The sequence below is a fragment of the Panicum hallii genome, chromosome 9, assembly GCF_002211085.1.
Source record: "Panicum hallii strain FIL2 chromosome 9, PHallii_v3.1, whole genome shotgun sequence".
In the NCBI taxonomy this organism is placed as follows: Eukaryota; Viridiplantae; Streptophyta; class Magnoliopsida; order Poales; family Poaceae; genus Panicum; species Panicum hallii.
This window is the reverse complement of record NC_038050.1, coordinates 7,294,064-7,306,999: the sequence shown is the minus strand read 5'-3', so window position 1 is coordinate 7,306,999 and position 12,936 is coordinate 7,294,064. Positions and strand designations below refer to the sequence as shown.

At 44.3% G+C, this 12,936-nt stretch overlaps 2 protein-coding genes across 2 annotated transcripts; both read left to right on the top strand.

Moving 5' to 3' along the window:
• The first annotated feature begins 7,596 nt into the window (after positions 1 to 7,596).
• LOC112873534 (uncharacterized membrane protein At4g09580-like) lies at positions 7,597 to 10,855 on the top strand. The gene is made up of 4 exons (XM_025936521.1): positions 7,597 to 8,110; positions 9,123 to 9,393; positions 9,522 to 9,692; positions 10,555 to 10,855. Exons 1-4 carry the CDS (start codon positions 7,845 to 7,847, stop codon positions 10,684 to 10,686), a joined length of 840 nt encoding a protein of 279 aa, XP_025792306.1. The 5' UTR covers positions 7,597 to 7,844; the 3' UTR covers positions 10,687 to 10,855.
• Positions 10,856 to 11,142: 287 nt separating this feature from the next.
• Positions 11,143 to 12,738, top strand: LOC112875277 (30S ribosomal protein S13, chloroplastic-like). Its single transcript, XM_025939075.1, has 3 exons — positions 11,143 to 11,307; positions 11,863 to 12,102; positions 12,376 to 12,738. The coding sequence occupies exons 1-3, from the start codon at positions 11,209 to 11,211 to the stop codon at positions 12,550 to 12,552; spliced, it is 516 nt and encodes a 171-aa protein (XP_025794860.1). The 5' UTR covers positions 11,143 to 11,208; the 3' UTR covers positions 12,553 to 12,738.
• The last annotated feature ends 198 nt before the right edge of the window (positions 12,739 to 12,936 follow it).

Genomic DNA, 12,936 nt, shown 5'->3' with positions numbered 1-12,936 from the left:
AACTAGCCGATATCTTCACCAAACCACTTGATGAGCAAATGTTTTGTAACTTGAGGAGGGAGCTAAATATTTTGGATTCTCGTAACTTAGTTTGAGATCATGCACATGTTTTGCTTGCTATTGAGTAATTTTCAAAGAAAACTTGAATCTTTTCTTGCTTACTTAAGACTATTGTTCTCATTGTTGATTGTTGGCTAGTCTCAAGCTAGGTGAGCCTCTCACATCACGAGATATCACTATCAAAATTCAATCCTATCATTCACTAAAATTTCTGCTTGGGATGAGCCGGATACTCCGGTCATTTGTCCGGATACTCCGGACATATGTCCGGATACTCCAGATGGTAAAACCATCCCATATATACCATGGAGGGGGTCAGTTAAAACGCTTCATTCTTCTTTTTCACCGCCACCGCCTCCTTCTTCCTCTCCTCTACCTCCCTCACACCCAAGGGGCGATTTCCATCATCCAATCACATAAAACTTGCAAATCGTTGAAGGAAGAGCACTTTCCCGTCCGGAATCTCCAGAGGACGCATTGGATTTGAAGTTTCCCACGTTTTCAACTCCATTAAGGTATTCAAACTTCAAATCACCCGATCTCTCAATGTAGTTGATGAAATTGGATATCCCTTAGGGCATTATCTTCACTCCTGTCTAGCAGCTTGTACCCCAAATTTCACTCAAATTCCATGGTCGAATGTTTCGATTTCTTGAAAGTAGGGTTTATAATTCGATGCCCGGAGACTCCGGATACTCTATATATCCGGACTCTCCGGATTTTCAGAATTCCAGCCAGCACATTTCTTCTCTATTGTTTCTAGATTGATCCTAATCACTCAATCCTATATCTAGGCTATGGGAAGAGATCGTGCTCATGCTTCTACTGGGCAGAGACGGCAAAAACGTCGCCATGATCCTCAACATCAAGTGGAAGAGGACTCCCCTCCGAGTCCTCCTCCAAGGGAACTTCGCCCTAACTATCGCCCCGGCAAGGAACCTGCCGGCAGCAGCCAAGCCTCATCTCGTGCTGCTTGTTAGACTCCCTACATGATACCAAGCATGGCGGTGTCTTCTCCTTCTCGGGCAAATCCATCAAGACGGGGAATTGCTTGGGAAATCTGCCCTCGCACACCTCCACGTCTTCAAATAGAATATCAAGAAGATCAACGTCAATATCCTAGGTGCCGGATGCTTACGCGTCCTCAAATTCTGCCCGAGTTTACTGTTTCCATGGGAAGAAACTATTTTAAGCAAACAGTGGCACTCACCAATGCACGCAAGGAGGACATGTACAAGTATGAGAAGGCGAAAAACTTAGAAAGGAGATTTTGGTGTCAGTTGCATCAAGATTTCTACTCCTCTGTTGTCATGCGCAAGGGCAAGGCCCCTATTGTCCCTTGCAAGTATGTTGATTGGGCGTATTTTGAGAAGCTCAACGATCCATTCTTCAATCAAGCCATTGCAAAGTGCAAGAAATTTGGTCTCTATGACATTATGGGGTTTAGGTACGATTGGAATGAGGAGATATTTGCTCAATTTCACTCCTGTCTATTTTATGATGCAAGGCAAGTTGCTTTCTTTTGGACAACCGAGGGAGTGAAGTATGGGGTAGATTACATGACCTTCTCTAGGCTCCTTGGACTTGGCTTAGAGGATGAGAAGAGAGATCCAATTCATATGGAAAATCAGTTGAAGCCAAATCAGCTACCGGCTCTCTTTTACAATCCGATTCTAGCGGAAGCCGGTAATGCAAGCACCCTTCAACCTTTCTACTATACAATGAATCAGTTCTTTCGTGCCACCATTGATGCCAAGGATGGAGATGCTACGGCACTAAGATACTTTGCTTGCAACCTTCTTGCCCGTGTCATGCCCGGTGGGAGATCCTTCTCCATTATGAATGTTATTTGGAATGAGTTAAGGAGGACGATAAATGACCCCCAGAAATTTCTACCATCTGCTCCTTATATCATGTACATGATCGAGAGGGTTACCAAGGTCACTTTTCCTAAGGACTGCAAGCATGCAGCACTTCACCTCCGTCCTTGGTCTGGTGATGCACCGCACGTACCTCCTCTTCATGCCGGTGCTACAAGGAATCCAAGATTTGATCCTGCTCCATCTCATTCCGGTGTATCTTCTTCCTCTCGCCACCGTCATCATGATTCGTTCATCAAGCGGGTATTCAAGAGCATCTTTAGCATGTGCAAAACCGCTACTCATGAAATCAATGAAAACCGCCGTGACATTATTGAGATCAAGGGTCACTTAGGACTTCCGGTGGATCCCTACCATGAGTTGCCCGAGTTTGATGACCCATTTGCCGAGTGGGATGTTGCGGATGAGACCGCTATTACTGCTGCTCATGCTCCACTTCCTCGCCCACGTCGACGCACCCATGCTTCTACACGCTCTCGTTGCTCTCCTCCTCGTGACCAAGAGATCTTTGATGAAGAGGAAGAGACGGAGGAAGAAGAACCCCACAACTACCGCAAGATCCCTGACTCGGATGAGGATGAGGATACCTCCGATGAGGACACCCAAGATGATGATGAGTAGAAGACTTTCTTGCTCTTTTTCATTCCCTTTTTGGCACTTGATGATAAAGGAGGAGTGAAAATGATCATTTATGTACTCATTTGGACTTTGTATCAAACTTAATGTTGTCTTATCGTTTCGCTTGAACAATCTTCGTGTAAGGACTATGTGGTGTGAGAAAACTTGTAATGTGTGCTACTCTGTGTTGATTGTCAGTTCGAAGTTTGTTTTTAAGGCTGAAGTGATAGTGTGACTCTTATTTAAATTGTGATGCAGTGTTATTTCTTTCTGGGTTCTATGCTAATGGTTCGGATACTCCGGAAATACTTCCGGATACTCCGGACACGTGATCCAGAGTCTCCGGACATATACCCGGAGTCTCCGAGTTCTGTTGACAACATAAGTTTTTCTTGATTGAATAACATGACATTTGTATTACACACTATCTCAGCACACACTTGCTCACCCCACTGTAGAGTGTACAAAAAGCTTTCATATCTTCTCCTAATATGCCAACTTTGACTTTTGAGAAGTCAATTTGAAATTCAAATTCATGGCATACAGTGAGGGGGAGCTATTTACATGCTTAAGTTTACATCTTTATGGTTGACAAATGAGATATATGTGGGTTGTCATCAATCACCAAAAAGGGGGAGATTGAAAGATATCTAGGCCCCTTAGTGAGTTTTGGTGATAGATGACAAAACACATGTATATTTAATCGTGTTATTAAGCATGTGTGCAGATGCTAAGGGTGACTAAGCAAAGCATATTATGAAGCATGAGCCCTCAAAAAAGATATGAAAAGCGGTGTTTTCAAGAGTACTAAAAGACTAGATTTTGTTTTTAAAATTGAGTATAGGAACGCCGTACTATCAAGAGTGACTTTGATCCACAAGCGTTGACATGGTAGTTGTGCTCAAGAGAACCTACAAAAACTATAAGAAACAATCCTACCATTAAAAAGGGACTTCCTGTGAAATTCCTGTCCAACCCGGAGTGTCCGGGTCCAGTCCGGAATGTCCGGACAAAGAGTTCGGAGTATCCGGATGTATACCCGGAGTCTCCGAGTTACTTTACCTGTCCGCAAAACTCTCTGGTCCGGAGTCTCCGGACCCTAGTGTCCGGAGTATCCGGACATATACCCGGAGTATTCGGGTACCCTTTGCCAACGGCTAGTTTTTCTGTGAGAGAGGTATAAATACTCCATACCCCCCTCTCGCTCTCTCTCTCTTGCTCATTTCGACCAGAACTGCTAACAAGCAAAAGAGAGCCCTCTCACTTCCCATTTACTTCATTCTTAAGTGATTTTCTTAAAGAATTCAAGTGAGATTGTTGCAAGAGCTAAGATTTGTGGAAGTAAGCCTCGATTCCATCTCTTGAGCACATCATTCAAGTCTAGCCGGTGGATTCTAGCTTGTTACTCTTAAAGCTTCAAGCTCCTAAACGGCTAGACGTCGCTTGTGAATGCTAAATTGAGTTGTGTGTATCACAGCAAGTTTGTAATCATCATTCCTCTCCGAGGAACTCATAGCAAGTGACTTTGGGTTTGAGCGTTGGTCTCACCCTTTGGAGAGGAGTACAGGGGTTCTTGAGTACCGTCTCTTGAATCCTTCCTCAACGGAGACGTAGCTCCTTTGGGAGTGAACTTAGGAAACAAATTCTGTCTCACTCTTGCAATTATAGCTTGTCTTAGTGGTTATTTGCTAGTGAGACAAACTTTCTAGGGTTTGAGAATGATCTACTATTACACAAGTCTCTGGAGTAAGACAACTGGTGAGAAACACTCCAAAGGTACCACTAGTCCCTCTAAATTTACTGGATCTAATTTACAGCATCATTATCTTTATTTTTGTGTAGTTTGTTTCATACCCGGATAGTCCGGATATTATCTCCGGACACTCCGGACTCGATATCCGGAGTATCCGGACATATATCCGGAGTATCCGGACATCTGTGTTACTAACCGTGTTCGAAGTGTTTTTAAGTTTCAGATTAGCCTATTCACCCCCCCTCTAGGCATCTTGAGGTCCTTTCACATATATATCGACAGGATGTCCAATATCCGCACAAGCAGCCATTACATCAGAACAAAGTATGTGCAGCAAGTTTTGCCGCATGCAAGAGCAACAAGTACCATCAACCTTAAGGATGCACTCCTTTACAGGAGTCTGACGTCTCATGCCACGTCGTGCTCTGTCTCTGAGAGCTACCTCAAATTTGAGCTCCTATGTACCACATTGCCGTACATGGTGTAGCTGGGCGCTAGCTGCTTTCTTGGTCATATAATCTGTCATCATGCTTTCAAAATGTCTATCAGGATCTTGCATGTATGCCTGATTTTTACTAAACCGATCCCTAAAGTAATCGGTACATCCGTGCACGATGAATTCCACAATTGCAACCAATGGAAGCCCACGAACACCTCGCATCACCCAATTGTAAACCTCGACGAAGTCTGTGGTCATTATGCCGTACCTTGCACCATCGGTATCGTAAAGCAACGCCCACTTCTGCTTCGGTTCATTCTCGATCCATTCAGAAAAGGTTTTCACCGCTGACCTAGACTTTCTCCGAGTACGTGCAGTATCTGTTGGCAAAGGACACAAAGACTTTACTTCATCCTGTGCAGTTCTGGTTTTTGTTGCGTCCTCGCTTCTTTTCTTCCCGTTCAGTTCATTAAGTTTCTACCACTACTTGTTAAATTTTCGTTGATTTATTTTCTTGCATAACCTCTTGAACATATCCATAAGGTGCTTGTTCTTGAATTGCCTGAAAAAGTTTGCACCGATATGTCTCATGCACCACCTACTGCGAACATCACGCCACTTGGGCAGCCTCCGGTCTCCACACACCCCTCCTGCAAATCTAGTATTGCCCCTAGTATGCCGGCGTGACGATCATGTAGCAGGCACACATCTTCCCTATCCGAAACGACTGCAAGCTTAACCTGTTTCAGAAACCAGTACCAACTGTCTGTGTTCTCGCTCTCAACAAAAGCAAAAGCAATTGGAAGAAATTGATTGTTTCCATCCACTACAATAGCTGTCAGCATTTGCAATCTATACTTTTCTATGAGAAAGGTCCTATCGATGCACAGGATAGGCCGGCAGTGTTGGAATGCGTTAATGTATGGATCCAAGCTGAAAAAGTCCCGCTGCAGTATAAAGGGCGGACCTTGTCCTCTGTCTAGACTTTTCAGGTTATAATAGCTTCCAGAATTTCTCTGACAAATGACGGCCAACAATCAAGAAATATTATCGCAGCCTCGAACGTCCCAAACCTCATCTCTAACACCTTCTATTTTGTACTCCACGCCTTTCCGTACGTGATGGTATACTTGTCTACTATTATCCTGTACGTCTCTTTTGCAATGTATTACGATGTAAGGTTGTGATGGGACTTCTGCACGCCCGATAAATGACAAGTGTGCTGAGTGACAATTGAGCATTCCCAATAATCTTTCCATTTGTCCTTATAGGCATGCACCCACCACGGACAGCCCTCCTTCACACATACCACATCGTACTTACGAGACTTGCACTCGACTGTTTTGAACTCTCGCATAAGAGAGAGAGACCAACACTTAACAACTTCCTTCACCTCATCAATTGAGTGGTATCTCGCACCCTGAACAACTTTGTTCTCCCTGCAATCCCAAGGCACGCTGGGTCCCTCATCTACGACAAGATGACTGAAGTCGCTGCTTACCCATTCTTCAGGAGGCACATCCTCGTCATCATCAGACGAATCAGCATTCGTTGCTTCATCCAATTCATGTTCTTCGTCTCGTAGCTGTTCAACGATACGGGGTATGTTCCCCCCTCATTAGCCACGCATTGAGGTGCTGCGGTGCCACCTGCCTCCATGTTTGGCTCCTCAACTTCTTCATCAACATTTTCATCCTTCGAAGCAGCTTCAATGTTTATCAAAGGCTTCTGGTGCACACTGATAAGGAGTACCAGTGGCCATTGCCAATGACTTGCATTTTGCAGATAAGTTAACCAGTCCTCGTTGCTTGCATGTGGCATTAGCTCCCAGATCAAAACGTGAGTGGTACGATTTATGACGCATTGAACACTCACAGTGTGTGTCTCCTGATTAATCCTTAATCCGCTCATTAACCAGTTGCATAGGGCTTCAAATATTCTCTCGTGCGGTCTGATAATTCCTCTAACCGCACAGTTGAATTCACTTAAATCTACCCCATTCGGTCTATAAATCACATTTCATTCTCCGTAATATATACTGAAAGTAGCCTTCTCGGAAGACATATCTGTCAATCATTAATAAACTAGTTATACTACATATTAATACACAACGACCCTAAGTTTCAACGATTTCCAGATTCTAAACTATTCAGAATATAAATTATACTAAAAACAATTAAAAATACTAAAACTATTCAAAATATAACTACCCTAAGAAATATTTCTAAAAACAATTGAAAATACTAAAAACTATTCAAAATATAACTAATCTAAGAAATATTTCTAAAAACAATTAAAAATACTACAAACTATTCAAAATATAACTACCCTAAGAAATATTTCCTAGATTACAGTTATTTTCAAGTAATTATACGACTAGAACGAGAATATACCTCCAAACCGACGTGTGAACAGGGTTTCGCCGTTTTCTCTACTCTCTTCCTCTCCTCTCTTTCTTTTTTTTGCTGATTTTTGCTGAATAAAATAGTAATTTGAGGGCAGGTGGGGGCTTATATAGGGGAGGTCGGATGGGCATCCCGCCCGTTGGGCGAGCAGGATGCCCCCGCGCCAGCGTCAGGGGCCTCTTCGTGAGTAAGAAAACTTCCTTATTCGCGAAGAGACCCTCGGGAGGGGTTGGAAAAAATTTTGGACCCATTTTCGCTTTTTCGAATTTAATTTTTTTAGCCTGTTTTTTTTTAAAAAAATCCGGGGCCTGTTGGGAGTCCACTCCTCTCACGATGTTGATTGAAACGTCACCGAGGGGGCCGGGACCGAGACAGCCGGCCCAAGTCTAGCCCATTAGTAAGTCAAAGGACAGAGCCCCCCACCAATCGACGCACCGGATCAAACACGGCAACCAAAAAAGAAAGGAAAAAAGAAAAAAGAACAGCGAACAAAAAACACGACGCGGCACAGAGCACCGCACCACCGGCCCGCTCCTGTCTCCCGGCGTCGTCGTCGCGTCCGCCACCCCATGAGGCCGCCCCCGAGACATGCCTCGTAGCCCCGGCGTCAGCAGCAGCAGCAGGAGCCGCCGCCCCCTCCTCCGCGCCGTGCCCGCGCCGCCCGCCTCCCCCGCCCCGGCGCCGCGGCCATGGCCATGCCGTTCGCGCGGCGCGACATCGAGGCGGCGGGCGCCGGCGCCGGCGCCGGCAGCGACGACTCGCCGGCCGCGAAGAAGGGCAAGCCGGAGCTCCCCGGGGCGCGCCCCGCGCTGACGCGGTCCGAGGCGTTCGCGTTCGCGGCCGTGCTCGCGCTCTTCACCGCGGGGATCTTCTGCGTCTTCCTCACCGCGCCACGGCGCGAGTTCGGGCAGATCCTCCGCCTCCCGCGCAGCCTCGCGGACGTCCGCCTCCTCAAGTGAGCCAACCCCCATCCGCATGCTCTTTTTTCTCCTCCTCTGATCGATCTTTTACTTTGGATCGAAGTTGTTTCGTGTCTGGGATGCTAGTTTAAATCGTATAAGCAAGGTGTCTTTTGATTTACTAGTGCAAGTTTGGGCGTGATTCTGGATGCCGATTCTGAGGATTCGGTTGTTTCCTTAATCCTTACCCGTCCCAATAACTTAATCGAGATGCGGGATTTCGTGACGCCCGAGATCGAGAGTACAATCAAAACAAACTGAAGACACGTTTTTAGTTGATACAAATTCAGAAAATTAGAAACAAACAGCATGGTGGTTACTATTTCAAAGAAGAGGACGAGAAAGGGTTGCTTTCTGGTTGATCTTGCAGCGGCTGAAACAATGGGACTTGGTCTAAGTCAAAACTTCGTTAGAAATTAGGCAGGATTATGAGCTCATAGGCTGTATGATTCTCGCTGGGGCCATTGTTGTGGACAGCGACTTGCTTACTTTCTTGCTGGAAATTTTTGACTGGGTTGTTACAACCACTATAATTCTTCCCAGTTTAAATTAGCGGGGGAAGTTTGCAAGTATATTGGCCTTGTGTCTCAATTTTCAAAGCTTCTATTTGCCACCATCCAAGCAAGCTGAAAGCTGTTACCCACATTTGTGTTTGGCTCATGTTAGAGAAGTTGTAACCACATTTGTGTTTGGCTGAGTACATAGCCAATTATTTCTCTGATTCGAGTACCTGACTTGTACTGGTTTAACCATAGTATTTTCTGAACTGTGAATCTTAGTGCAGGTGGTACTAAATGCATAGTCACAGCCACTTTGTGTTTGTTGATTTTCACTAGACCGTTACTATTGGATAATGACACAAAAATCTTGCTATCGTCCAATTCATAGTTACAACTATGCAGTATTTTCATCCTGCACTCTTTATAGAGTATGGCGACAATGAAGTGAGTGGATATAGTTTGAGAATACCAAATACGACATATCTAATTAGTTTCTCTAAACTTGCAGAGACAACCTAGCTGTTTATGCTAGAGATTATCAAGCAAACTTTATATTGGGGTATTGCTCCATATACATATTCATGCAGACATTCATGATCCCTGGAACAATATTCATGTCTTTACTTGCTGGGGCCCTTTTTGGAGTGATCAAAGGTGGCATTTTGGTCGTCTTCACTGCCACAGCTGGTGCATCATCTTGCTATTTTGTCTCCAAGTTGATTGGTAGACCCTTGGTTAGTTGGTTGTGGCCTGAAAAATTGAGATATTTTCAGTCAGAGGTATTTTTCTGCTCTGCCTGCTAACATTTTCTTGATATCCTTCTCGCAAACGGCAAAGTTCAGCAATATCTTTGCTCCAGATGAAAATAGCTTGCTTTATGTACCATGATATTTTTTTTTTGGTGCAGATTGCTAAGAGGAAAGAAAAGCTGTTGAACTATATGCTTTTTCTGAGAATAACACCAACTTTACCCAACACATTCATAAATATGGCGTCACCAATTGTTGACATACCTTTCCACATTTTCTTTGCTGCAACACTAGTGGGCCTCATTCCAGCATCTTATATTACTGTAAAGGTAAACATCTTTAATAACTGACTGATGATACGGTATAATTGTTTCCCATTTTTTTATTAGATTGAGTCAGTTATCTGAACCCTCCATTTTGTATGTTATGAGATCACTTGAAAAATGGACTCATCTATCTAGAGTGACAAATATCACAGCGTGATTATCGTTCTAAATATTATGGCATTTTCTTTTGCTGAAGTTTCATGTACAAATGGATGTGCAAGGCATCGTGTGCCATGAATTGCATAAGCATGTCTGTGCTGATGGCTTCAAGCCTTCAATATCTCTGAGATTTTTGGGTTTAGTGGAAGCTCGATGAGCAAAGATCATCATGGGGTGGCCAGAGGAACAGTTACACTTGCCTATAGGCTATAACCATTCTCAATTCCAAATAACCTGAAGAACCTTGTTTTTACTTGATCCATATCAGCCAGCCCACACAGTTATTCTCTTAGTCCTATATATTAGTAAAGAGATTTTGTTAAGTGCTGAAAGGATACTTCTTTAACCCTTACCACTGAGTTTCAGCCCACTGAAAGTATCCACGTTATGTTAACCTGTACCTCCAATAGACAGTTGTTTATCACATTCTTTGAATCTGTATAGAAATTTCTTATTTCTATACACAAGATTTTACTGTGTAGGATCAAACTTTAATGTATTTGTATTGAAACAATGACACTTTTCAAACCTTTAATGCATTGTATTGAAATAATGGCACATACCTTTGTTTTAATCTAGACTTGTAGGTTTATCTGTTTGCGCGGACTGTTTTGTTGCTTGCTTCTTAGAGCATTTTTGGGTCGTTTTCTTTCCTCCTGAAGGACGAGTTCATACTTGCTAATGATTTTTTGCTATTGTCGTGCAGGCTGGTAGAGCCCTAGGCGATCTGAAATCAGTTAGAGAGTTGTATGACTTCAAGACATTGGTAGTTCTATTCCTTATTGGATCAGTTGCTGTCGCTCCAACAATCCTGAAAAGGAAGAGAACATACGAGTGATGCTCCGGAGCATCTAAATACTTTCTTCAGACGCTCTAAAATGTATTAGCATTTTTCACCTTTCTTTTTTATTTTTGATATTGTATACCAGTTCCATTCTAGCTGTAGAGATGTAACATTGAATGCTTTCTAATACGAGATGACCCCATCACTTTGTCTGCCGGTCCCATGTTCGCTATTGCTATGAATCACTGTCCGTTCACGTGCTCTTGTGCATGCTAATTATCTGAAATGGAACCCTGATGCTTTTTATGTGCTCGGTTTGTTCTGTATCATTTAGTATTTTTCTTCGTATATGCCATCTCGAATTGTAGTTTCGTAGTGAGGAGGAAAACGAGTCGGTATGGACCTTTTCCAGACCAAAATAAGCCTCTCTGGTAAGGCCCACCAGGCCCACAAGGCCCGCGTCAGGAGCAGCCTGCACAACCTTATCGTCTTCCCCCTTCGGCCCCGGGGTTTTCTATCCGAGACACAGCAGCGCACGCCCGTTCACCCTACGCGCGGCTCCGCAGGAGAGCGAAAATGGCGACACTCTCCATGGTCTCCGTCCCCATCGCATCCTCCTCCCTTCCCCTCTCCACCCGGGGCCGCAGCTCCTCCGTCTCCTTCCCCGTTCCTAAGGTTAGTGCCATCTTCCCCCGCCACCCCCGCCCTTCCCTCCCTGTCGCGACCGCCCGTCCTGCCCTCCTTGTCACGACCGTTTGCTTGTGCGTACCACTTGGGTCTGTGCGTGCTTGCGTTTGTACGTGTCCGTGAGCTTGCATCACTGTGAGACTTTGACCTTGTACTTGGAACGGAAGGGATTAATGTGGTAGGGGTAATATTATGTGGCATTAGTCCGTAATTCTGTATATATATGCTACTTATATGCGTGCACTTACATGGTCGTCTCGGGTAGTTCGGAAATATTGTCTTATGTGACTTGGGAATTCGTACGCCCAATAGTAGGAATGGGTGTTTATGTTGATTTAGGCATACGAATCCCTTGCCCCCCCCCCCCCCCCCCCACCCAAGCACATTGTCAATAGTAATGCTACTATTTCATTGTGCAGCAATGTGTTGATCCTGTAATTGAGCTATTCTATGTTATTCTCATTATGATGAACCTTCACACCTAGGCTTATGTTGGTGATTCTTTTGTGGTTCTCATTCTTCTGTTTGTTGGGGATCTGACAGAAGGGAGGGATTGGTCACGGTGGCCTGCGGATCGAGTGCATCCGTATTGGTGGTGTTGAGATTCCAAACCACAAGAGGGTGGAGTACTCGCTGCAGTACATCCATGGCATTGGGCGGTCACGCTCCCGTCAGATCCTTTTGGACCTCAATTTCGACAACAAGATCACCAAGGACCTCTCTGAGGAGGAGGTCATCACCCTCCGTAAGGAGGTCGGCAAGTACATGATTGAGGGAGACCTTGTAATGGCCTTGATCCCTTTGCTAATTCAATACTCTGCAGTTCTTTGATTTAGTAGTGTATGATTATTAGCAATTTCTATGATTACCCTAATTATCTGACCAATGATTCCTTGAGTTTGGAAGGTTAAAGATCATTATGCAGAACTGTATATTTCCCTTTTTTTTACTTTCGTTGATCATATCTGACACTGAACATTTGCTTTATATTGATGTTATCTTCCAAAGGAATTAAAATACTGAACACTGCTCCACTTTTCTTTGCATGCTTTACAGAAACGTTTCAACCGTGTGGCGATTGAGAGGTTGAAGGAGATTAGGTGCTACAGGGGCATCCGGCACAAGCTGGGGCTACCAGTTCGTGGCCAGAGGACAAAGAACAACTGCCGGACACTCAAGGGAAAGAGGGCTTCAGTTGCCAAGAAGAAGTCACCCTCCTCCCAGGAGGAATAAGTCGCGTTACCATGTATTTAATCTGTTTGGTTTTTTGTGTAACATCACTACTGCTGGGTGTTCCGTTTCGAGCTTTGATGCTGTCATAGACGAATCATGGGGATATGATCAGGTGTTGCAAATTCTATAGCTGTGAAATAGCTGATTTGAGACAATGCTAAACGAAGGTTACTTCTTGTTTTGTCACATTCATGATTTACTGTTTTGGTGTCTCTTTGATTCCTTTTCTCTTTGTGATGCAAGGAGTTCAAGCTGCACCTAGAGCGGGTGTTCTGAGAAAATTTCCCGTGCCAGGCTTTCACTTCGATTCCAATTGAAACAAGCTGAAACCGAGTATTGGTTGTATCTTTGCTCTCATCTACCCCGTATACACTGTAAGCTTGC